Source organism: Pipra filicauda, unplaced genomic scaffold (genome assembly GCF_003945595.2).
Source record: "Pipra filicauda isolate LSUMZ 115617 unplaced genomic scaffold, ASM394559v2 scaffold205_size1947385_pilon, whole genome shotgun sequence".
NCBI classification, from domain to species: domain Eukaryota; kingdom Metazoa; phylum Chordata; class Aves; order Passeriformes; family Pipridae; genus Pipra; species Pipra filicauda.
In genome coordinates, this window is record NW_024104316.1 from 1,843,640 (window position 1) to 1,869,534 (window position 25,895).

Below are 25,895 nucleotides of genomic sequence, written 5' to 3' on the forward strand. Positions count from 1 at the left end.
TTGATTTCCTGGGTTCTTCAGTGCATTTTTTTTTTTTAGGGCAGTGGGAGGTGCAGAGCAACTCCTGGTCAGGCAAGGGCTCTTCTTTGCTAGCTGAAGGAGAAACACAGTCTTGGGTCTTGGCTTGTCAAACTCTCCGCGAGCCCCTTGGGCACGGGGTTGTCCCACAGCCTGCAAGGACAGCAAACATGTTACTGCAGCACCAAGCACGGTGAGTGTGGATGTGCCCTGCCAAAAACAGTGGGAGAGGCAGCCCTGGGCTCCCACCAGGTCATGTCTGACAGTGAGACAGGAGTGAGGTCTGGCCATATCCCAGTGGCACATCAGCAGCCCAGCAGCTGCCTGCCCGCTGAGGGGACATCATTTATCTAGCTGGGAGAGAGATTAAGGCTTTGAAAAGTCCTCAGGCCAGTAAGGTCTCAGAAAGCAGAGGAAGAACTGAGTCACACAGGAGCAACCTGATTTACATGAGCCACCCTTCTTCATCTACCTCATTTGATGTAGTCTAACCCAAAGATGCCCATCCTGGGACTCTACCCCGAGGAGTCAAAGGGACAATCTCAGCAGGAACACAGGGCTTCAATCTCCAGCCAGGACCAGAATCATTCCCGGGGGCTCTGGGTCAGACAGAGCCAGTTTGAGGCCAGAGACAGCTCAGGCAGGAGCAGACACTTGGGGCCAGGACCTGTTTAACCAGAATGTTACCAGAGGACCTCTCGTAAGAGTGACTTTTCAAGTGAGTGAAGGGTGAGTGGGTCTCTCCTACAAGAGGTTTCTAGGGGAGTTTGATACCCAGGGTTTGGAGATGCAATGACAAAGAGCACAAAAAATCAGGTGCCCAAACATCTGGGAGATATGGATCCCAGGACAGAGTGGGACAGGGTAGAAATGTATCTCAGAAGTGAAACCAGAAGCAATGGGAGAATGAAAACTTACAAGAAAGAATGCAACAACTTCCTGATGGAGACAATTGGGTCCTTATTTTTGACTCATTTAAAGCCAGTAAGCTTTTCAGACTCTTTTTTTTACAGGGCTTTCTGAGGAAGTGAAGCTGGCCTAGAAAACCCTCAGCTTACTTGGCCTGTGTCTGCGTGCCCTGCAATATCCTATTCCAGGCCAGATAACCCAGGGCACCAGGAGCATGGGTCACATCTGCCCTGACTTCCCTGCTGAGCCAAAAACCAACCACAGAACTCTGGGGTACCTGCTCACCTTATGGACTGAATTTCCGGGCACTTGGCAAGTTCCTGCGCCAGCTTTGTGGCCCCACAGCCTCCAATGCGATTTTTCTCCAGGCTGTTTTAAAAACCAAAAGAGAGTTTTAAAATCCAAACCAAGCCAGTAGGGGAAAGCAGCTGAATAACCACTGGCTCCTTTTCCTGTCCCAGAAGAGCTCCACAGCTACGTTTTTGCACAAGCCCAGCAACGCCACACAACTCACATCGGCCTCGTCTTTAACGTCATGGCCCTACTTATTCAAGGAGTGTGTGTGCACTGCTCCCTGCAATCTCCTTCTAGCACCAGGACCTGCGAGCACATCTCTTGCCCTTGGAGCACTCTAACAGATCCCACGGTGAACCTGGTGCCAAAATTGCCAGTAACCACTTCTCCTGCCTCATACACAACCTTCCTGCTTGTACCTGTGAAACAGCCCAGTGTGTGGTTTCCCTTCACAAGACAAACTAATTTCATTTCCTGACCCTATGACCCACAGATTGATATTTTCATATATCTGAGAGATGGAAGATGTGCACCACGTATTCCAAAGAGCCACAAAGGAAGGCTCTCTGAGCACAGTACTCATCTAGACCATCCCAGACACTAAAGAGAAGAAAAAAAGCTTGCAGGAAGCAGCTCACCTGAGGTCATTAGATGACACGAGTCATGTTCTAGAAATACCAGTTTGTCTCTCATATCTCAAAGAGGAGACCTTCACACCTTAACTTCTGCTTAGATACCCATGCCCCAACCACCTTAAACAAAATCAGTGCTGCTTCAAGAGTATCACCCAGGCAAGGCTGGCCCTTGGTGCATGGAGCAGGCTCAGCAGGAAGCTAAACTGCAGCAGCCTGTCTGTCTGTTATTCCTAATGTATGTCCCCTTTTGGAAGTCCCGTGATTGAAGGCTCAGTGGCAGAAAAACAAGTCTTCAAGGGTTGCTCTCAGGGCTGTACTCACTCCAACACCTTCAGCTTTTCCATCTCTGGGAGAGCACTGGCCAGCTCTTGGGCTCCTCCATCTCCAAGGGCATTCCAAGACAGTCTAAGGCAGACAAGAAATCCCAGCCATGAGTCAGTGGATAAACACAAGCAGATACTACCTACCACTAGTACCACTACTGTGATATGACCCCCTCATAGATTGGCCTGTTTACCAGAGCTAATCGCCCTCTTATCATGCCAGGTAAACATTCTCCTGGATTATAAGCTTTATTTTGAGAAGTTTTCTCCATTTGACCACATATTTGCATGTATGATAAGACACCAGGGAGTGTCACCACAGAGCCTGTGGGCTGTGGTTATCTCAGAGTCCTGCAGGCCCAGGGAAAGAGATATGGAAATGACTGCTGAGCACACAGCTTTATCCCAGGGCCACTCCTCCTTGTGCCAGTGGTGTTAAACTACTGCAGCAGCTAAAATGCCTCTCTGACCCGCTCTTACAGCTGCCTGTTGCTTCTGAGCTCTTTTCAAAGGATAGCTTGCAGGGCTCTTGAAGGATTAGGGTTTTAACTTTTTGATGTATTAGCAAGTAAGAAAGTTCTTTAGATCCTTTCTTTGCTACTTGATAAGCAGCCTGCTCTGCTCTGGACCTCTGTAAAAAAACAGAGGCAAGAACTGGACCATAGAGAGCTCGATGGGCAATTTGGCAGAGTCTGAACATGAGTGTTTTCCCCCATATTCTGTTCAGCTCCTCACTTTCAGCTTCCAATAAGTCGCTAGCTATACCAAAAATTTTTAGCAGTGTATTTCATCAATTAGTAAATTACTAGTAAATTTACCACTGAAAAGAACTCAGTGGGAAGTATCAACAAGTATTTAGCAGGGTCAGTTTTGCACTGCAGTTGGAAATAGGAGCTGACATTAACACATGAGTGACCTGTGTGTTGAAGGGTCTCCCCATCCATCCCCACACTCACATTATCTCCTCCATGGAAGGGCACTGTCGGAAGCCTTGAGAAAGTGATTTTGAAGCATCATCAGTGATTCCACAGAATTTCAAGCTGAGAGAAAAGACAGAGGGCACAGTGTGCTGGTGTCAGAGCCTGTGAGGAATAGGGCACCAGCACTATCCGCTGTGCTCCTGCCCTGGCAGTGCTGCCAACACCAGCCACACTCTGCCCCGGCAGCCCTCAGTGCCCTGGTACTCACTCGATCTTCCGGAGGTATCCCAAGCATGGCAGCCCCTTGGACAGGGCATGGATACTTTGTTCTCCAAGGTCATTTTCTGATAAACTGTAAGAGTAATGGAAAAGCTTTGAATGGGAGCAGAAAAAGCGGGTACAGTCAGAGAAAACCCACCGCGAAAATGTAAATATGTGAACTAGCAAGTCAATAACTAGAACTCAGACTAAGCGGGGACTCTGCAGACAGCAGGGATGAGCCAGATCAGTACACAGCAATTCTAGGGCAAATCACTGCTTGGTAAAACGGAAATGACAGCCCTGCTGTAACTCACAACCTCAGTCCATGCAGCAGTGAACTGCTTGCAGATCAGTGGCTAAGAAGGACAGACCTGCAGCACATCGTGTGTTGTGTGTGAAACTGGAAATAAAAAGCCATACTGGAGTTAAAGACTGGTGTGACTTGAGAGGAAATAATGATAAGGGAGAGTGGGAAGAAGACATGGCTCTCAAAATTCAGGAGGAGCAGTAACTGCCTCCCAGCCTTCACCAGGCTGTGCTGCTCTCACCTACCAGCACACACAATCCATGGCAGTCCCTCCCCTAAACTAACATCTCTCACACCTCAGTTACCAACACCCCAATTCAACTTGTAATTGAACAACAAACACATAGCAAAGAACGCTGGCATCAAGGATGCAGCAGGAAGAGTTAATTCCCATCACCTTTACACTTTCAGTTCCATATTCAGAAATTCTACTGCTCCCCAGGTTACTGCACACAGCAGCTCCAAGGCACATGGCTGTACAAAACCCAGTAAACAGCACTGGCAGACAGGGTTTAACATCTGGGGTGATCTAAGCTGTGCAGGGGTGATTATGCAGTGCAGTGACCTTCAGAGAGTGTCTCCTCTCATCCTATGGAAAGTGTAGGACAGGTGGAGTGATTGCCCTCTGCAGATGCACCTGAGCATGGAAAGAGCCTGTGTGACAGCCTCAGTGAGCTGAAATGATTCCCCACCCACAGAGTGATCCCAGTCCATTCTCAGTGTGGGGAAGAGAAGGCTCTGGGAAGCCTTAGAGCTCCTTTCAGTACCTAAAGGGGCTACAAGGGAGCTGGAAAGGGGCTTTGGACAAGGGCACAGAGTGACAGGACAGTGGGAAATGGCTTCAAACTGACAGAGGGCAGGATCAGATTAGATACAAGGAAGAAATCCTTCCCTGTGAGGGTGGTGAGGCCCTGGCACAGGTTGCCCAGAGAAGCTGTGGCTGCCCCATCCCTGGAAGTGTTCAAGGCCAGGCTGGATGGGGCTTGGAGCAACCTGGGCTAGCGGAAGGTGCCCCTGCCCATGGCAGGGGGTGGAACTAGATGGTCACCCTTCCAACCCCAACCATTCTGTGATTCCAGGATACGTTTGGCTCCATCCCAAGTGCACCTGCCATGACCCACCTTATCTCTTCCAGCAGCTCACACACCACCAGGGCCCTGGCCAGCTCCAGCCCTCCTGCCTGACTGATGTTACTGTGCTGCAAGCTAACAAAGGAAACATAAGCATTGGAGGATTATTTTGGAACAAAGCTGTAACAAAAGCTCACATTTAACTTGCCAAGAAGAAAATTGCTAATCTTTTGAACCAATGCCCGGTATCGGTAACAACCTGGGATCCTTGTGGATTAGTCTTAAAGAAAAGGTCTGGAAAACAGGGAGGCAACAGTGGGGGCCAGCAAAGCACAGTCAGGCAGTCACTGCAAACACAAAGGTTTAGGTTCCACCAAAACAAGAGGACAGGCAGAATCTAAGATACTCAAAAACAATTTTAAGGCTTATTTTTCTGTATATCCACTACCTGGTTCATCTCTAAAGCTAATGCTGGAAGAGATTAAGCAAGAATTATTTGTGTGACTCTGACAACAGAGTACAGTGGAGGGTTTCTCAATCCTGGCACCCTTAAATTACTGTCTAAACAAGAGACCAGTGCACCAGCACTGCCTTTTCCCATTCCTTCTTTCAACAATACCCCATATTCTCTAGGATATCCAGCCTTCCTGGGGCTTCCTGGCTGACACTTACTGCAGGATCTTCAGTTTGGTCATGTGAGGCAGAGAGAGGGCAAGTGTTGCTGCTGTCCTGTCTCCAAAACCATTCCTTGACAGTCTGGAAGAAGCAGAAATGAAATGTTACTGGCAGTGAAGTACAGAGCCTCATTCCTCACCTGTGTGTCACCCACACAGATGTGTGACCCCCATTCCTCACCCACATGTGCATGGGACTATGCTGAAAGGAGTCAATGCCCATGATACAAAGGGCACTGAGGGTGGGAGGAAGGAACAATGAGGTTTTGTAATCCTGCAGAAGTCAAACAGGGAAGTAAAAGCGACTTGCACTTTTCAGGAGCACACTGATGTCCCTCTCTGACTGAGCTGAGCTGGGATTGAACTGAAAAGTTCAACCTTTCCAAGCACTTTTTCATATGTGCCCTTAGTCCACATACTGTAATCTGAAGGTTACATGGGCAGTTCCAGTGTTTTAAATGTAACTTTTTCTGATTTGCCTATTTTTAAATTTTGTTTATTTAATAGGGCAGGACACGTATGTTCTATAAACTGGTCTGGAATGGAATGCCAATACATCTGGCTGTGTAAAGCCTCTATCTGCCTTCTTCCCTCCAGTTTTGCAGCCACACAGATTAATGCTGGTTCCATGGGCAACACAGGCACTGCACAGCCCCTGTGCCTGTGACATTGTCTATAAAACCACAGATTCATCTCCTCCCCACTAATGTTGACTGTACAGTTCTTGGAAATCTCTGAGAGAAACCAGTGAACAACCAACTCCCAGAGCTCCCACACCCAGAACCACACATTCCTTTCCTGTGTAGCAGAGAGTTTTTACTCTGCTCTCATAAGAATCAGGGGCAAAACTGATCCTGGCCTTACTGGAGCCATATCAGATTTGGTTTCTGTGCCTTGATTTTGGCCCAGCTTCCTGAAGGGACACTGGAAATGACACACTTACAGTAACTCCTCGATGTGCTTGCAATGGGCAAGAGCTTCCATCAGTTTTTCCCCTCCAGCAGGACTAGGACAGTTCCCTGAAAGGCTAAAATAAGCATGAGATTCTCAGTGACTAAATGAGAACCAGAATGTACCAGCTTCAGATATTTCACTGTTTGCCTGGTGTGATGGGAGACTTGGGGTCACTGCAATAAAGGGCTACACAGGTCACTGGGAAATGGTTTGGGCATTTGTAGTGCTTTTGTCAAGTGATGTGTAACTCCTGGCCCTGCAGGTACTGAGAGGAAGGAGCAGTTTTCCCTCTCCCAGACAGAAATGGGAATTTCCTTTTCTTGTTTCAAGTCATTTCCAGGTTTTTAATTTCAAAACGTTACAAGGCATACCCCAGAGACGAGCCTAACAGAGAGCCTGGGTGCTCTAATTTCTGTTCCCCTGGGGAAGGGACAGTTTAAATCCTTGTCTAGAGACTGTGTCCTGGCTTTGGCAAATTCTCATTATCACCTCTACTTCCACCGGTAACTCAAAGCAGTGTGGCAACACTGGGGGCCCCCACACTGGGAACCCTACATAGCCCAAGGAAAGGTGTTGCCTGGATATGAGACTTGTACAATTCCCCACAGATTTACTTTCCAGGACACAACTAAGCCAGATAGTAGAACATTGTCTAGGAGAAGGTAGCACAGGGATTCCCACCCAAGCTTCTCCACCAGCTGTGGCCATGACCAAAACAGCTGGAACAAAACAAAGGGACTCACTTGATTTTCTTCAGGTTTTGCATTTCCAGCAGGACAGCAGCTAGATTTATCAGGCCTGGATCTCCAATCTCGTTGTGGCTTAAACTTTAAAGAAGAGAGGCTGTGTTGTAAAGGAAAGCACAAAGTACCAGGCCAAGTAGGAGATCTTATTTAATGTCTCCTATCTGCTGGATGACACCTCGGACCTTGGCAGCAGAATCAAAGAGCTGTTTGTCCTGACTATCTCATGAGAGATTAATAGGTGTTAATGAGGTATTAAAAGATTTGCAAAGAACAATCAAAATTACTGGATCCTGTTGATGAGTGGGAAATTACTTCAACCAGAATAACAAGACCAGCAACAGGTTGCTATTATTTTCCAAACTGCTAGAGTGGAGAATGGACAGCATCTGGCAAGAGAGAGAGGGGAAAAAGCAGAGGAAGCTTGGGGTTGGCTCCACATTCAGATCTTTTCAGATGGGGCAAGTGCTGGGTCTGAGGCTCTCCCAGGAGAGAAGGGGGCCTCTAGCCCTATTCTGGATCCCAGGGAAGATTTAAATCCAGAGGCTGTTTAATCTATCTTCTATGTGACCGCAGCAGAGTGGGATAAGAACGAATTTTCCTCTTCTGAACATCAAGTTCTGCTTTCCTCTAGTCCAAGGTACCTCATACATAAGCATTTTGCAGCCTCCTGCTTTTGTTTCCACACTGTGTGTAAGTACATCTGGGTCTCTCCATGTTTTGGCACTAGTGGTCACCTAGAAAGGAGAAACTTACTTGATTTCCTCCATGTAGTGCATATTCCTCAAGGCTTCTGCGAGTCTGGAGCAGCCATCATTCCCAATGCTGTTGTGGTTCAAGCTGGAAACAACATCCAGAGGAAAAAAATGGACCTTCAGCTCCTGTTACTCAGCCTCCCAAGCCGGGCTAGAGGCAAACTGCAGTCACATACTTACATGAGCCTTTTCAGAGATGGCATCTCACAAAGTCCCAGCACAAGTTTAGGAATGGCAGCACTGCTGAGCTTCATGCAGCCCAGGCTAAAGGATGAAAGAACACAGGGACAACTCACTACCCATGGGCAGTTGGTGCAGAGGGGGGCAGAACAGGGGTGGGAGACACGTGGGAGTGTATTCCAGTCCCTGGGAATAATCTTCTGTTTTGTTCTCTCATGCAATTCTAATGGATGTGTCTGGATCCTGATAAAATACCAGGAGAATCCCAAAGCTCTGGAGCAAGAATCCAGTCCCTTGTGGAGCAAGGTGCCACTGTGACCACAAGATGGCAAAGCTCTCACGACAGTGACACACAGTGCAGTGGCACTTCATCTCAGAAGGATGCCCCACATGTAGGGGCCTGGAAAACCAACCTCTGTGTGAAGGCCTCCGGGTCATCCTCCAGGATTTCTGGGATTACTGCTGGCTCTGGGATTACTGCATGGGAAACACTGCCTCCCAGCTGGGACAAGATCCATGCAGAAACACTACCAAAACATCTGATTTCTCTGCTGGAATTCCCTGCCACAGACTAGTGATCTCTGTCTCACTCACTATTCATTGTAAGGAAAAAGGAATTGTTTCTTCTTCCCTATCAGAAGTCCTCCACTCATCAGGAAAAGTACATCTGTCCACAGTACAGGAACAGAGAAGCTGCTGTTTAACTAAAGCTCCTAGAAAGACCCATAAGACTCTGGACAGACTGGTAATAACACACTCACTTGAGCTCTTCAATGGCCTGGCAATTCTGCAAGCCCATGATCAAATTATCAGTTCCAGTTGTCATAATACTGCTAGAGGTCAGCCTGCAAAACAGCAAGGATCAAAGAAGAAGATTGGGTCTCAGCACGCTGAAAAAGAGGAGTTTACTCCACTGACAGGCAAGCTGCCCCCTCCCAAACCCCATCCAACACAGATATCAGGGACCAGTAAGTTTGGAGAGATTTTCACACCTCCCATTGCAGGACTAAGAGGACCAGGCAGTTCAGAGATGCTCACATGATGTACATGTACAGTCTCTGCCTGGAGCACTGCCTGGGCCAAACAATCCCCAGAATTTCACTGGGCAGAGATGCCCTTTACAAGCCCTACAAGCTGTTGAAGAGGGCTGTGAAAAGGCTGCTCTAACCAGAAGCTTTTTTACACAGTAGGGTGGTACAAACTTAACTACAGTGTTAACCAAAGCCAAGGTCTCAGTCTCAAATTGCTTTCACTTCAAAAAAGGGGAAAGGAAAAAGCCTCAGGACATGCACATGGTGTATTTAAAACCACCTTTAGCATTAACTGTAGAGAACTGTTGAGTTTGCAACCTAGACATCTCTCCCAGATCCCAGAGCTCAAGAACATATTCCAGACAAGGAGGGTTCAGAGAGGCTTGGTGTGAGGCACAGGGCTGAGCAAATAATAAATATGTGGAAAAGACCACAGCTGAGAACATACCCAAACCTCTTCAGCTCTGGAAGACGTAGCAAAATCCTGACTAGCATTTCTGCTTCATCCTCATGGAGTTCCACATGAGACCATCTGCAAGAAGAGAACAACAGGTCCGGGCTGTGCCATCCACTGGTGACCAAAGGTCTGTGCCAAGCCCACAGCTAAAGCACACCAGTGCAGGGACATTGTGAGGAAGTGGCACACTGATGCTTGGCAAGGTCCCAGGGGAGCTCCCAGCCATGGTGAGAAAGTGTAGGTTATCTGGGCCCAAGGGAATTTAGATGACTTCAAAGGATACACCAGGAGGCCACCAGGTCTGTGGGTCTTTTCTGTTTTCCATTCAAACACTCCAAGTAGGGGACCCAGAGGGCAGGGACTGGGACCTCGCACTGGCCTCTCCACGCCCTGCTGTGTGCTCTCCTGCACTCACTAGGACAAGCTACTCCCCTCCCAAAAAATCCTTTGCAATGCCTATGACAGCCACTCACCTCAGTTCCTGAAGCTGAGCACATTTTTCCCAAACCCTTCGGCAGAAGGAAGTTTGCCTGATTTCTGGCTTGCACTGACTCAATCTGCAGGAGACAAACACACAACACGACTGCCCGTGAGGATCAGCAGCACCTGGTGCCCCTCGGGGCCAGGCTTAGGGACAGATCAGGGCTTTCAAGAGCCCACCCGGGGCTCTCCTGCCACGTCCCATTTATGTCACAACCCAGTGCAGAGAAACACAGCCCGTCCCCACTGCCCAAGGTGACATCTGCCGCCTTCTTCAGCTGCACAAAGGGAAAAAAACACTAATGCTGCTCTCCCTGCACGCTCCTGCAGAAACCAACATGTCTTAAGTCTTCAAAGTGCTCCTGCCTCCCGAGTGCTCCCGGTCCTGCAGGGAAGGTGGATTTTTTTCCCTCATGCAGGTCCAGTATGGGCCTGAAGGAGAGCAGCCCAGAAGACACGTGTATATGAACAGGGTTTCTTCCACATGTGTGGCACAGAGGCACTCTGAGACTGAGCCCATGGAGACCAGTTCTGAAGATATTTTTCAGCCCACGCTGAGCTTCAGAACAAGCAGAAAATAATGATAAATAGTTGCTTTCTCACCTGCTAACGACAGATTCCACTTTCTCCAGGCAGTGTGGGAACCTTACGTCTAACTGGAAGAGGGTTTTATCTTTACATATCCTGGAAAGGTAGAGATCAGAGAATATCATAAACCTGTGAACTCTTGAGGGAGAGAAAATACTATTTTCCATAAGAAAAATCAGGAGGACTGCATGGGACGGGACTATGCTGATGCATGAATGCCAACCACCCATCTCTGAAGAGGTTTGCAATGTTTAAACTAGTTCCAAAGCCAGCCTAATCATTCCTTTCTCCCAAAGGAAACCAGGAACGTGGCCTCCTTTCCATTTAGCCTTTTGAGGTGTGTGACTATGAACATGCTAAGCACATCTACCCACCAGACATTTGGGTTAAACTTGCTTCAAGTTGGCCAGTAGCTCACAAATGCAGTATAGACAGTGAATAAAGAACAGAAGATCAAGATCAAGTGCTGGCTTCAATCCCATTTCCTTAAAAGTTTGAGGCTAAAAGAAAATACCTGAAAGACCCCAGAACTTGAGGTGCTACTTACGTGATCTCAGTAATGTTTCCACGGGCCTGGAGAGCCAGCTTGAGAAGGTCCATGACTCTTTCTTTGCACACCCATGGCTCTTCTATGCTGTAAAGCAGGGTACAGAACATAAAGCTCTGCTTTATTTACATGCACAGATCCATCTCTGCCTCTGCCAGCTGAGTGCTCCACACTCTCACATACATGGAAGGGTTGCTTTGGTTAGCAGAGCAATGTCTGCACAGGAAACAGGGTGAAAACTGGGAACAGGCAGAATCAGCCCAGAGGAGAACACTGACATCAGCTTCCCTCCTGCCTATGTACCACTGGCAGCAATGAGGGGGGGCCTGGCCCCTGCACCATAACACAACACATTTTGGGAGAAGTGGAGAATTCCTCACCCAGGTAAACTGCGGGATACTCTGGCTAGGACACAGTGGGAATGTTGTTCACCAGAATTATCACCCTTCCTTGTAAGGCAGGTAGTGGTTTACAGAGACACAGCACAGATTATGGCCAGAGCTTTACATGATGCTTAGTAGGAATCAAGGATATAAGGCCAAATGCCAATAACTGAGAGTCAGCCATGGTAATTTCTAAGGCCAGTGCTAGTTGTCTTTGGGAAAAACACAGTTCACTTTTGTTTCTCATGAAAGGAGATCTTAGATGACCAGACCAGCCTCAGATCAGTATCTAAAACAGCACAGTGACACAGTACCTGATTTTCAGAGAGCCCAGATCTTTCCTCAGGGAATGCAAAAGTCTTTCTGCAGCTTGGACTGTCACGTTGTTATTTGAGGACCTAGAACCAAAGCTCACTGTAAGGAAGAGCTCACAAATGAGCCCAACCAAATGGGTCCAAGCAGCCATTAACTCACGTGTACTCCATCAGATCAGTGCAGTTTTCCAGGAGCAAGAACAACTTTTCCAAGTGCTCTGGCTGAAAGTTGCACTCTGCAAGTCTGAAAGGATAAAAAAGGGAACTGGCTTAGTTCACCACAAACAGTTAGGGCTTTTTGACCCAGAAATCTCAGGCATCACAGCCTTTCCCCCACAGAGAAAGAAGCATGGCACCAACACCTTGAACACCTTTCAGGGCCTCCCAAAAAAGATTGTGGTAACACTTCAAAAGCACCTGATGAGATGTTCTGGTAGAGCATACCTGTATGCTAATGGTGCAGCTTTTTGTGTCACCCTGTCCTGTGACAGGGACTGTAGGCACACCTACAGGTGCCCAGGTGAGGAACAGTCAGAGGGAAAGCAGAGAGAGAAAGGGATGTGGGAATCTCTGTGGCAGGAGAAAGCTCTTCTCATCTCAGAAGGTGCATCAAAGGAAATCCATTAGCTATCAGTGTAAAATATCACCATTCCAGGAGGTAGGGGCAAAAAGAGATGTCATCTGCCCTGTCCCTAGAAAAAGGACACCTCCTTTGCCAAAGAAATCACTGCAAAAAATCTGTAACATTACCTCAAAATCTTTCTTGGTTCATTTCTGCTTGTCAGCTTGAGGATTAAAGTTGCTTTGGGGCACAAACTGCACAGAGAAGAAAAGAGAGTAAGATTTGGAGGGATGATTACTATTTGTCCCAGTGGTCAGAATTTAAAAATACAACCCAGCACAGCAGTGACAGAGTTACCTGGCCCAGCTCACCCCTCCCTACAATAAACCAGCCCAGGGAAATGCTTCAAATGCTAAATTGGCATAAGGCAGCACTGGTGTTTGGAGAAGAAATCCCGACCTGTCCTGCTTTTGTCTGCCTCCTCCTGTCCCTGCACTCTCTGCCAAGCTCTGGGGAGAGGGAAAACAGGAGACTGATCAGCTTTAAAATAGTCCAGCCCAAAGACTCAGCACCCACATTTAACTGCAGGAATGAATGGAAGTGCCCTGGTTAAAACTGATTCAGGACCAACTGGTGCCATGACCATAAACACTGATAAAGTCAGATGTGCAGAACGGCCCAGCCCTGTGACTGGAATCTGTGAGAAAAGCACTTTATGCCAATGCAACAGGTCCAGAGCCCATGGGCTATTTTTGCCTGAGAGGAAAGGAGATAAAGATGCAAATCCAAGTAAGGAACACTGGAAGTTTCTTTCCATAGATTCTGAAATCTCAACATACTGAAGTGAATTTTAGAAAGCAAATGCTGACTCCTGCCCTGAAGAGGTTCATTAACAGATACATACATGATAACTGGTACAGCTGTGTGTCTGTGCACAGAAATGGTGTGGCCCTGTGCAAAAACAGTTCTGCTGTTATGTTTTGCCATTAGAAATGGACATAAACAAAAGCTTTGCATGCACTTGTAAACAAAGGTAGTTGAAAACCTGTCACTCGTCACGATTACCTGAAGGTCACAAACTTTCAATAGTTAAGAGGAAAACAAGCAAGGAAGCATCAGAAACTAGTGAAGAGAAACACTCACCTGACTTGAACTTCAGTGGTGTTTCCAGAGGTGACGAAGGCATTTACGAGATGCAGAACTCCATCCTGAGAAATCCTGTTATGGCTGAGACTGCAGGGAAGAGAAGGACAGATTTTTTTTTAGATGCCAGGAGTCGAGGCTGTCCCCAGGCCACAGTGGCAAAATTCAAGCTGGCACTGAAGGCAGAGCAGTCTGTGGGGTGCTGAGCCCCTCTGGCTGTGCTCGATGCACTGACCCCCTCCAAGACACACTGCTGATGACTTGGGGGACACAGCAACTATTTGCCTCTTACACTACAGAGGCAGCATTTGCTACCCCACCAGAAAGGGAAGGGGAGAGGCTGGTGTAGGGGCACAGTTCAGCTCAGAGAACCTCTGGGTCTTGAGTAACTCAAAGAGGACAACATACACGGAAAAGTGATGAACTGGATCAACTTCTGTCACACCACCCCACTCTGGTCCCTGTTTCCTCCTGCTGACACTAATAAAAAGACCTTTACTTACTTCAGCAGGTTTTGAGTCACCCTGGCCTCACTCAGACCTTTCCTCCTAAGGCAGGAGAGGGCAAGAAGCATGACAAGCAGCTTTGTGAGGGGGTCACACGAACACCTTTCTGCTCAGGACACCTCAGATTCACAGTGTGTTTTCTTACTTGAGGGAACAGGAAATGGGCACTCGATGCAAGTGGTCCAAAAGGCACCTCAGGCCTTCGTCTCCCAGCTGATTCCTGGAGAGACTGAAAGCAGAAGAACAATGTGGCCAAACAAAGCTCAGCCTTTGGAACAGGTTGCCCAGAGAGGTGGAGGATGCCCCATCCCAGGAAATATTCAAGGCCCAGCTGGACAGAGTTCTGAGCAACCTGATTTAGTTGAAGATGTCCCTGCTCATGACAGGGTGTTAGACTAGATGGCCTTTAAAGGTCCCTTCCAACACAAATCATTCCATAATTCTATGTTTCTTTTAAACAGCAATGCTCCTCTGAGAAGCCTTGAAGGAAAAACTCAAATTTCCTGGACTTAGATCCCACCTTGGCCAATAATGGTCTGTTTAAAACAAACCACTGGCTTATGAAACTACCTCATGCATAAGCTCAGACGAAGAGCTCTGAACACAAGCTCAGAGTAGAGCTCAGGTAGAGCAACAAATGCCTCAAAACAGCCCCACAGAGTGAAAATCCCAAAGAGTTGTCCCACCAGCTCAAGTCCTCTTAAAATATATAAATATATATATAAAGGACCTGTGTTATTTCTAATTGATTTTACTTCTGAACAGTCTGAAGGAGCACACACATCCATGCTGAACCAAGCCAACCCAAGGTTTGCTCAAGGTCATGGTGACACCCCAAGCCCCACTTACTCTACTTCTGTCAGCCACCCGTGCTGCTCCAGGACACTGCAGAGCTCCTCTACCTGCCCTTCCCCGATGGCACAGTCTGTCAGCCTGCATGTGAGACAGCAGGAGAGTCAAAGCATGGCCAGCAACCAGGCTCAGCCTGGGCACTGAGAGCTGCACCAGTCTCTGTGCAACATTCACATTTTTTGCCATCTCCTTGGTGCTGAACTGAAGACACATTAAAGTCTTTCCAGGGGCACCCGGGAACCATCCCCACCAGAGAGGTTGCAGACACGTGTCAGACACACACATCACACAGGTGTTCATGTGGAGATTATCACCCACAACTTGAGGCACACATTTGGGAAATGCAGTGACTAGCACTGAGTTCAGGTGCTTGTGATGATCATGAGGAGTCCAGTGGCCACTCAAGAAAGGCACAGGCCTCTGCCATCCCAATGCATCCAAACGGTTTGGGGTTGCACTCAGGCACATGAATTGAGCCCCAAAGCTTCAGTTATTAGCCCAAACTCCTTGGCTACCAGTTCATGAACTCCCAATACAAGAGGAAACTTGCCTCCCTGCACTAGTGCTTCCAACCCAACCACAAGTGAATTACAATGAGTGTTGTATGCCAGTACCTGCAGGATGCCTTCTGGCTTTGCGTGCTTGCTCCTAAATGCAAAAAGGCCTTTTCACTCGACCTGAAGCAGACACAAAAGACAGTCCTTCAGCAATGCTCTTCGAAGACGACAAGCTTTGTAGTCACTTTAAAGCTGAGCTGCTGGACTCCAAACAGTGTGAGTGTCTTACCGGACATCCACCATTCTGATCCGCTCACAGAGGTTGATGCAGTTGAGGAGTAAAACAGCACAACGTGGGGACAATGTGTTTTGCCTAATACTGAAAAGGAGGAGAAAGAGAAAACAGTGAAATCAGGTCCTAAGAAGAAGAGCTCCAATACACACGGTCCAACTTTCCCATTGTTTACTTCAAGATGCAAAAGGTTGGACCCATCCCATTTAATTCAGGACCAGAGAGCAAGGATCTAAAGGTTTGAGCACTGGCACCGAGCATTCCTTTAAGTAAAGGAGAATCTCCTTTAGTCTCCTTTGACTAAAAAGGGAGTACACAAAGGTCTTACACTGAAAAACTCCTCTTTGGGGTTACTGGAATAGAGATACCCCAGACTGGAAGCAACCTCCTGACTGGGCAAATCCAGTCTCTCAAGATGCTGCAGCTCCTCCATGCTACATCTTGTAAAAGATGGCCAAGCCCCTTCTGGGCTTTTTGTCCACATGGTGGAGTGCCCTAGCCCCTGATAGCACTTCTCTGGCCTAAATTCCCACCCTCAATGGCCAATATGCTGCCAGAAAACACTTTTGGTGTCAAGTGTGGCAGGATGTCAGATCCACTCAGGGGCAGAGCTGTGAGATGCTGACCACACAAATGGGTGGTGTGCTGTCACCATGTGTCACCCAACAGTTCCTACACCTGTTATGGATGCTGGAAGTCATGTTCCATGGGACCTGCTAAGTGAGGGTTATGTGGCATGCTGTGCCTGGGGCAGATACCTCTCCTCCTGTCCTTTTTTTCCCTGCTGCTAAATGTCATTAAAGAAAAAAGGTTCTCTGCTGCTTTGCTTCTAGAAACAAGACAGGAATGGGTTTGAAAGCATTTCTGTGTTTTCTTTGCCTAGTTTGTTCATCTAAAATTACTGATTAGTGCTCCTAAGATATGCAAACACTTTCCAAAACAGTGTTTCATGGCAGCAGTCAAAGCAGGGGCCCCAAACATTACCTCAGCAGTGTCAAATGAGGGAGGGATGGCAGGAAGCTCAGTAATGTCTCAATGCTCTGGTCACTCAATGAATTTCCAGAGAGACTGCAGAACATGGAATGAAACAAAATGCAAGAGAAACTGGGACAATCTGTAAGAATTTCTGTAACATTTATATAGACATGCACACACATGTTGTTACAGGCAAATTCTGAGAAAGGACACATCCAGAAATGCCAAGAAAGCTGGGCAAGATTTAGTCCTTACAGGCTAATCTCTGTGTTTCCCTATATCCCATAGCCAATTAACATTGCAGTTTCAAGAATCTTACTTTTCCATTACTGTAAATGTATAAAATGATGCCACTGATGTTTTATGCACCTAACAGGGGTATCACGTTATTTTTATTTGCTATTACTCAGTTTTTTGTTCTGACCAGTAATTTTCTCATTTTCTTGGTGCCCAGCTCCCTCCTGGAGTGACCAGCCCTTCAGGAGTTCTGTTCATGGCTTAGTGGTCCAGGTTCCCCTGCTCTGGCTGTCCTGCGAGCCAAGGTCTTGAGAAACAGATGGCAACACTTGTTTCTGGACACAGGATTGAGGCAGACTGAGAACAGATACGTGTTCTGGGGTGTTCACACACTGAAATGGTAGACTTAGGTGAAGCCAAGCTCTCTTTGAAACAGGACAGTAGAAAGTGTGGCTTTATCTAAGCACCTGTGACAAGTTCTGTGGGGATTCCTGGGAGGCTGTGGTGAGAGGGAAGCTGATTTACACCAGCTGCCACCCTGAACATTGACTCTGTATCTGCAGGCTGGGGAGACAGACAGACAGACAGACAGGCTGCCAAGTGCACAACACTTACTCGATTTCTGTCAGCTGGGGACATTGAACCAGTATCTGGCACAGCCTGGTCATGTCCTCTAGACCCAATCTGCAGTCCCTGAGACTGAAGGAAGGAGACAAAGCACTCAGGAGCTGAACATTTCCCATGACCATGGTATGGCAACACTCCCTTCATATCCCAGAGCCTCACATCCTAGGACAAGGCCCATAGCAACCCTCTCTCTTTCACCAGGTATATTTTGCTACCCACAATATAGGACTGAGAAGTCAAAAATCTGCAACAACCAGATGATTTTATCTACTCTGAGCTGATTCAAAAGAGCCAGTCCACCAAAATACCACATCACTTTGGGTGTTACCTCCCTTGAGTCACATCACTGGTACTTAAATTGTCCCAGGAGACTGGACAGCACCTTTCCCTGCTCAGCACTGTCTCATCCCAGAGAAAGGCTGGAAATGGTGTCTCCAATGTCCTTCTCCAAGAAGGAAATCACAGAAACCTCTCTGGGTGACAAACTGGCAGGTCTCCAGGGGATGAATGTAGTAGCCAGGCAGATCTGTATCTCATTATTTATGGGTAGAAGCTTCCTCTGCAGGAAAGCAAGACAATGCCCTCAAACCTAGCCAAGCCAAAGATGCACTATTTATTTGCCTCTTTGAGGAGACACAGCTGGAGGGGTGGGTCTGTTCCACCCACTAAAGACACACTAAAGATATCTGCACTAAAGATACAGATCCCTACAGCCATCTCTCCCTCCTGAGTGACAAAAGGAAGCCATACCAAAAACATCGTCCTTTCGCTTCGTGCTTGGGATGTGCCAGGACACCACTTCTCCATCTGCTGGCACTGCTGGGGAAAGAACAGTTTAGCCCATGAGTTGTGCTCATGTTATTGCCTACGTGGGGTTGACTCCCCAGGAACAGGGTGAGGTGGTGGCAGTGGCCTCACACTCTGATCTGCCTCTTCCCACCACGTGCCAGAACTAGGTTTACTCATGCCCAGAAGAAAAAGAGCCTTATTATCCCTCCTCCAGACTCCAGAGAGTTCTGCACCCGCTCTGCTGGGTGGCATTTGCTCTGTCCTTGTCTAGCAGGGAAATGACTGCAGCCTGGATCAGCAGTTGGACACTGCTGGTCTCAAGCTGCTGTCAATCCATGAGCCATGAAACAGCTCATCCTGCTTCCCCCACCCTGACTGGAGTGTGGAGCCAAGTGACCTTTTAATTGTCATGCCTCAGGGACTCACACAGCACCATCTATTTAAGACTTCATAAGGAGGGGTTTGAAAGCCTTAGATGAGTGGGTATGATTTTACCTGACTCTTTCCCAAAAGGTTAGATGAACCACCTGCATGTGTCCTAAGCTGCAACCAGAAAAGAACACCATTAGCGTGGAGTTTGGTGACACATGCTCCTGTATCACTCCTCAGAAAACAACAGCTTGAGGTTTTGAATTGAAAAAAAAATAGGAAAAGTACTCCTGGTCATACCTGAGGTTCATTGTTTTAATGTGTTCCAACGTAGAGAAGGACTGAGCTAAGAAAAACACAGAGTTCAGGGAGAGCTGGTTGTCATTAAACCTACACGAAGAAGAGATGAAATCAGGTGCTGCAAGCAAAATACTGGCAATTTATACCACATCATACAATGATATTGATCCTTGTCCAGCTCTCTCAGACTGCTTCTTTGCCACCTTCTGCCTTTGTTTCCAACTACAGTTCTGCAAACACAACTCACTCCAGTATTTTTTTAAATTCGTCCCTCACTTTTAGAGTTCAGAGAATCACAGAATAACTGAGGTTGGAATGGACCTCTAGAGCTGATCTAGTCAAGCTCTCCTGCTCAGAGGAGGGTTAGACTAGAGCAGGCTGCTCAGGATATTGTACAGCTGGGTTTCTAACACCTCCAAAGGTGGAGAATCCACTGTCCCTCAGGGAAACCTGTTCTAGTGAGACTGTTAGGAACTGGAAGGCTTGAGGGCAGTTCAATTAATCCAACAGGAGCAATAAATATTTCTTTCAATAAAGCAGAATGGTGCTGTGCTCCTAAAGCCACAGTGCTGTATAGTGCATTTGCAGTGGGTGAAATACTCAGGTAAACCTGTGCCACCACTGCAGATGAATTCAGACTCCACCACTGGAGATGGAGCTTCCCATCTGCAGCTCCCCAGCATTTCTCTTCCAAAGCTGTTCCCCTCGGGAGAGGAAGGACTGCTCCCCCTCCCCATAAGGAACCAGGAGAGGAAAAGTTCAGTGGCCTGCAAAAGACCTCAGGCTGTTTTAGAAACCAGGTGCTACACCTCACACAAAACCACCTGTCCCCTTCACGGAGGGCTGAGCAGAGAGACCCTCAGGCACTGATCTCAACCAAGCTTCAGGGGGAGTCAATCTGTTCTGGACTAGAGGTGGGGACAGACCAGGCAGCACCGTGGATCCCAACACAGAATATTGCTGTAGCTGATCCCAAAGAGCCCTTTCCAAACGTGGACCGTGCTTCCACAACCAACACTTCCAAAAAACCCAGTCCATGAATAAGGAGAAACAGGAGCTACTCACTTAAGAGAACTTAACATTTTCACGTTCGGGAGGCACTGAAAGAACTGCAACAGTCCCTCGTCTCCCAGACAATTATTTGACAGGCTAGGATTTAAAAAAAAGGCATTTCATTTTCATAGGAAAAAAAAAAACAATAGGCACCATCAGCTCTTAGTAACAAGAGCTCTGAAAGCAGGATACAGGCACTTTAATCTAATGTCTCTACCACAGTCTCTATACAACACTGCAGAACAGACAAGTTGCATTTTCTCAGTATCCAAAAAAACTGCCGATAAAGACCATCAGAGTTAAGACCATAGTTAAGAAGGACTCACTCCAGCTCAGAGATGTGGCCACATTCCTTCAGGGCTGCACACAGATTCTCCAGGTCACTGCCTTTAAAGCTGCTGTCTGTCAGCCTAGGGGAAAAGAGAAATCAGTCGAGCAGTTTTGCAGGATTGCAAACAAAATTGTAAACTTCGCTCCTTCAGAAAACTAGAGAATAAACGAGGTAATAATGAAAATAAAAAATCTCCTTGAAATATCTCGCTGTTCACCAGCTCCTGCAGAGCCTCTGGGTGAGCAGCCACCCCCTGCCCAGCGCTGCAGGTCCCTGTGCCCTCTGTTAGGCACAGGGTGGGCACTAGGATAGGGCCCCTCCAGCCAATCCCCCCAACCCAGGGCACAACCTGCAGCTCACATGGCAGCTGCACCCCGAGCCACTGGCACCAGAAGGATTCCTCAACATTTTCCAGCTCTCTTGTGATTCACCATCCAGAGATGCAGTTTACATCAGCTGTAGGATCCAGAGACAGGACATGCATGAAATACGATGAAAATTTGCCAGGGTACCTTATTTTATGGGGGATGGTAGGTGTCTGGTTTTCCTCCTGGTATTTTTGGTCATCAGCAGAGAACAGAGTCTCTCCCCTAAGGGAGCAGAAAACCAGGGAAAGGTAAAACACTTATGCTTTAGGATTTGGTACACCCCTGGGGCTACCCTGGCTCTAGCCCACACCCATGTCTTGCCAATAGCAAGCTCCCCTTTTCTAACCAAATATTTGAGCAATCAGGCAATGGGAGAGAAGGGGAGAGATATATTTCTATCTAAGCTAGAATTTGATGGAAAATTCAGGTTTTGCCTAAACATGTTTTGTGAAGAGTCCACATCTGTGCAAAAATCTGACTATTCACAACTAAATGGAGCTGACTAAACTAATTAACTAAACTGTAACACTACAACTAAAAACTATAACATAACTAATTCTGACTATTCATAACTAAATGGAACATGCAAATCCTAAAATATCACCATTTTTGCACACAGTCTACCTTAGAGGAAGGGAAGAAAACTCTCTGTCTTCTGTAAACCTCAGCACTGCAGTCTTATGATGAAGGCTGTGAAAAAGAAGAGTCAATCAATGTCACACTTCGGTTATTTACAGAACTTTTTGTTTTAAGACTGTTTGGTTTTGTTCTGCAAAACTCTTTGGTGACACCAATCACTTAAAATGCTCCAAAAGCAAGCAAAAAATTATCTCCATCAGCTTTAAATCCTAATCGGGTCAAACTATGCAATATCAGATAGTCCAGCTCCTCGGAATCATTAGAGGAAGAGCAGACAACATTGTTATACTTTAGCTCCAGTGGGTTTTCAAGCAAAAGTAATAGAGAGAACTTCCAGTTCTGCTCCAGGAGGTGTCACCAGTTCCCACGCTCCACAGAGATCCTGTCTCCAAAACTTCCCAAGGCAGAGAGCAGGGAATTGTCCAAAACTGCCCCCACACAGTAAGGGACACACATTTCTGTACCCTCTCAAATTCTGGTCAGTGGCTCCAATAAAATCAGTTTACAGCAATGTATCAATCAGTCCCAGTGTTAGTAACCACCTTGGGACACGTTCTTCACCTGCCCCACTTCAGAGGTGACTCAACAAAAACCTCAGAACAGAAATGTCAGACTTGCATATTGGGATTAACTCCAGGAATGGTTCAAGACCTACATACCTGACTTGTACCTCCATCACCTTCTGGCAGGTTTTTAGTGACTTCAACAGGCTGCAAATGCCAGTGACAGAGAGGTGGTTTTGACTGAGACTAAGAAAGAAAAAAAAAAAAAGGCAATTAGCTGGTCCCTGAAATCACAGAGTTCCAAGTGGAAGCAGCCATCAGTGTGCTGTGTGATTGAACCCATCTCACTTCAGAAGTGGCGTGGTGGAAAACACACAGGACCACTGCTCCTCAGGATGGGGTTTTAATGAAAGAGCACTTCAGCACTTTGAAAGCATTTGGACCAGTTTCCATGTGTGACACTGAGCAAGTGACCACCTTCAGCCTGGATTATCTCATGGGCTGAGTCTCACCCTTCCTCAAGAGCTGCTGCTGTAGCACTGGTCTGGGTGAGCCTTTGCCTCCTCCATCCATGCTCAGCATCCCTGTACAGTCCTTGCCAGGCTCAAGGAAAGAGGGCAAGTTGGTTTTGTACAAGGCAACACTTACTCCAGCTGCTTTGAAATTGATATCCGAGGGAGACTTTCCAGCAGGCAACAGCAGCCTTCATCTCCAAGCTTGTTACCTGATAAACTGAAGCATTTTCCAGTTAGTGGGGAATGTTTTGAACAGTATAAACAACAAAGCCCTCAAACTCTGCTTGCTTTCCCTTTCCTACAATTGCTTTTTTGCCTGGACTGTTGTTCTGTCCCAGCTCAAACTTCCCTGGTTATCTCTGCATGAATCAACTCCAGACGAGAAGTTTTATCCCTAGGAAAACATTATTCATGTTTTAGCCCCCAAACCATCTTACTTAAGAAAACCTATGTAGGAATACAAAAGAGGAGCCAAATGTGACTAGACAAAGAGTGCTGGGACCTTTCCTGGGGGCCATGCCCCATGTCTGACTGCCCTCTGATATTACTCTACCTGTAACATCCCCTGTGATTCTATGATCCCCTGCTCCCCACCACCCACCTACAGCCCCTCAACAGGAAGGAGAGGCGGCACTTACTCCACTTCAGAGAGGCAGGGGCAGCTCTGGAGAATGGCAACGATGCCCGTGGCATGTTGGGGAGACAGGCTGCGATCCTGCAGGCTGTGAACAGGGAGGGTTGGTGAGCAGTGAGGGCATGGGGGGGCCAGGCATCTCTGGTGTACGTCTCTCCAAATGAGAGCATGCAGAAGCAGGACCAGCAGAGGGAGCTTTTACTCTCTGCTCTGCCACACAATCCCTGGTATATATTACTCTGTTTCCCTGTGGCCAGTGCTGCAAAAGGAGTGCCCAGGGATGCACTTCCAGAGGGCTGTGCAAGCGCAACACCTTGTGTGAGAGCTGCCTGGCACTGCCAACCCAGAGAAGGGGATGGCTCTAATTGTTCCTGTTGTGCAGGGGGGTGAGGGAAGGAGAAGGAGGTAAGGGAGGGCCATTTCCCAGCTTTGAGATCTCAGATAATGTGCTTGAGTTCTACTTTCAGCAAACCACTACTCCTCTGGAGCCCAGGCAAGAAAGAAAACTGTGGCTCATGCTTTTGGCAGTCAGTAGAACATATGGCAAGATGGGCATTATCAAAGGAACTCTGCCTCTCTAGGGCTGCAGAGCCCAACAGACAAGAAATAAACTCACTGGTTGGGCCCGACAGGGATTTCTATTGATATTTTCCTTTACTGATTCAGTAATTCAAACATTTTCAGTAGAGGAAATATCCTCTGTCCTTAAGGACCAACACAGCTGCTATTCTTGCCCTTCTGTAGTACCTGTCATCTGCAAATCACACGCACCAGCAGGACTTTCAATGCCTTCTCTTACCATAACTTCACTTGTCTAGTTGGAATTACATGTTCCTTATTCTCTTCCGACCTCAAATCCAAAGATCTGCAAAAAAGCAAAATATTTGGCCTTTAATACGCCTTCATGAAATACCTGATGATTTGGGTGCTGGTCAATATTTTCTGACAGAAACAACAAGGTTTTTGTTCTGTCCAACCACTCCATGCAAGATTAAGTGGCTTCCAAAATCCAGAAGAGTTTAATTGGGAGATGCAGCACAGGGGTGTCCACATGTCCACATACACATTTCATTGTATATTTGATTCAACTGGATAACTGAGCCCCAGTTCAAAGGTGCTATTAAGATGCAGGATGTTTTGCCTCCTTGTGGGATTGGGCCACCCCAGGAGGGGATAAACATATGACCTGCACTGGGTGGCCCACAAGAGCACAAGAACTGTTCAGGCATCTGAATAGGAGCAATTTCTGGCTGACTCAGGACCAGGATGAGTCAGTTGGCACATGAATGCAAAACACTGAGGTCCCTTGAGATCTGCATAACACGGGGCAAGGCGAGTCCCCTGTCAGGGAGCAAGAGATTATTTCAGTTTCTTAATTAAGGTCAAATCCACCGTTCCCTCAAAAGTATGCATAAGAAAGGAGAGCACAAGAGCCAGACAAAGAAGGAGCAAGGTATCCTCCTTCATCTTCCTCATGTTCATCTGTTTTTCAGCAGTTTTGCAACAGAAACATGGCACTTCAAGCTTGCACAGGCACTAGGGCTCTGCCTTTGTGGAACTGGCTGGTGGGTGTGTGCAAAACCCAGCTATTTTGGTTACATTTCACCTCACTCAGGAGAACCCAGCTCTGCCAGATGCAAGGGCAGAGGCGACCAGTTCTGCTGCTGGGGTGGTTTATGGTGACACCAAGCTGATGGTTGGGCTCAGCATAACCCCGAATACAGCGTAACCCCAAGGGCAGTTTCTCACCTTGGAACTTTCCTGGATGGGCCAGAAAAATAAATAATCACAGTGTCCCTCCTGAAAAAGAGATCCAAGCCAACGTTAGGGCACGGGTGGAAGGATGCAATTTATTTAGCAGAGGTGCTCAGTAAGGACCAAATCTGTTGCCTGGATGCTAAAGAGGGCCTTGACATCTCCCATGCCAGCACATTGCCATGGGTGAGCAGCTGAGCAACCGTGTGGCTAAGGGGGCACCAGGACACCCCACACGTGGAACTGGGGCTGCAGTGCAGATGAGAGGGTGACACAGCTAAAAATATTGGGCCAGGATTCTTTTTTTTTGCGAGACCAGAAATTTTTTTGGAAAGGGGTTCGGCAGAAACTCCATTCCAGCAAGAGACATAAGAAAAAGCTGTGTGTAATTTGAGTTACACCAGGGATTACTTTAGCCTGTTAAACTTAGAACATAAGACAGCCATAAAAGCCAGGATTTGAAAAAAATCTACCCTTTCTCTGTCATCCTGGACATATGAAAACACCAAACCCTGTAATTTAAAGGAATGCAGAGTCAGAGCTACTTAAATCCACACATTTTTAATAAACTTATCTGGTTTATAGCAAATTTATGCTAGTTGGTAAAGAATTTCCTAGCTGGTATGTTGCAGAGCTTAAAAGCAAGTTTAAATCCTGTTATATAAGAAGAAATATCACATCCCACAAATTAATTTAGAGACCAAGGATAAAATGACCTATTAAAAAAAAAATACAAAGAGGAAGTACATGATAAGGTGAATTCACGTTTTGTTTCCAACAGAAAAGAAAAAGGAGTCAGATTAATTTATGTTCACTTCGATTAGCCGGCAATTAAGCTTTAAAACAGTGTCCATTTGAAAAGTCAGCAACTAAAGAGACAGCCTATTTGCTTTTGTAACAGTTCTCATGTGTTGGTACCTGACACACAGTTCAGTGGCATTTTGACAGGCGACAACTTCCTCTGCCAGAGCGAGAACAGCATTCAAGGAAAGGTGGTTGTTGCTGAGACTGTGAACACGAGGAAAAACGTGACCTCAGCTGCTGGATCCCACAGAACACTCCTTTGTTACACAAATGCCCTCTGCTCTGCACCCTGAACGACCTG

At 47.1% G+C, this 25,895-nt stretch overlaps 1 protein-coding gene across 1 annotated transcript in view; it reads right to left on the minus strand.

Moving 5' to 3' along the window:
- The window catches only part of NLRC5 (NLR family CARD domain containing 5), a 33,338-nt gene continuing 7,443 nt past the window's right edge, over positions 1-25,895 (minus strand). Inside the window, exons 9-47 of the mRNA XM_027716278.2 lie at positions 25,709-25,798; positions 24,785-24,835; positions 23,835-23,900; positions 23,040-23,123; positions 22,535-22,618; positions 22,043-22,132; positions 21,369-21,434; positions 20,889-20,966; positions 20,372-20,455; positions 20,058-20,141; positions 18,993-19,082; positions 18,819-18,866; positions 18,285-18,353; positions 17,523-17,606; positions 16,680-16,763; positions 15,693-15,782; positions 15,521-15,583; positions 14,904-14,987; positions 14,200-14,283; positions 13,549-13,638; positions 12,594-12,659; positions 12,004-12,087; positions 11,844-11,927; positions 11,147-11,233; positions 10,615-10,695; positions 10,005-10,088; positions 9,523-9,606; positions 8,805-8,888; positions 8,044-8,127; positions 7,865-7,948; positions 7,109-7,192; positions 6,355-6,438; positions 5,410-5,493; positions 4,789-4,872; positions 3,368-3,451; positions 3,136-3,219; positions 2,178-2,261; positions 1,213-1,296; positions 1-171 (exon numbers count right to left, since the gene is read on the minus strand). Coding sequence (XP_027572079.2) covers positions 90-171; positions 1,213-1,296; positions 2,178-2,261; positions 3,136-3,219; positions 3,368-3,451; positions 4,789-4,872; positions 5,410-5,493; positions 6,355-6,438; positions 7,109-7,192; positions 7,865-7,948; positions 8,044-8,127; positions 8,805-8,888; positions 9,523-9,606; positions 10,005-10,088; positions 10,615-10,695; positions 11,147-11,233; positions 11,844-11,927; positions 12,004-12,087; positions 12,594-12,659; positions 13,549-13,638; positions 14,200-14,283; positions 14,904-14,987; positions 15,521-15,583; positions 15,693-15,782; positions 16,680-16,763; positions 17,523-17,606; positions 18,285-18,353; positions 18,819-18,866; positions 18,993-19,082; positions 20,058-20,141; positions 20,372-20,455; positions 20,889-20,966; positions 21,369-21,434; positions 22,043-22,132; positions 22,535-22,618; positions 23,040-23,123; positions 23,835-23,900; positions 24,785-24,835; positions 25,709-25,798 — 3,139 coding nt within the window. The 3' untranslated portion in view covers positions 1-89. The remainder of the gene's footprint in view (positions 172-1,212; positions 1,297-2,177; positions 2,262-3,135; positions 3,220-3,367; positions 3,452-4,788; positions 4,873-5,409; positions 5,494-6,354; positions 6,439-7,108; positions 7,193-7,864; positions 7,949-8,043; positions 8,128-8,804; positions 8,889-9,522; positions 9,607-10,004; positions 10,089-10,614; positions 10,696-11,146; positions 11,234-11,843; positions 11,928-12,003; positions 12,088-12,593; positions 12,660-13,548; positions 13,639-14,199; positions 14,284-14,903; positions 14,988-15,520; positions 15,584-15,692; positions 15,783-16,679; positions 16,764-17,522; positions 17,607-18,284; positions 18,354-18,818; positions 18,867-18,992; positions 19,083-20,057; positions 20,142-20,371; positions 20,456-20,888; positions 20,967-21,368; positions 21,435-22,042; positions 22,133-22,534; positions 22,619-23,039; positions 23,124-23,834; positions 23,901-24,784; positions 24,836-25,708; positions 25,799-25,895) is intronic.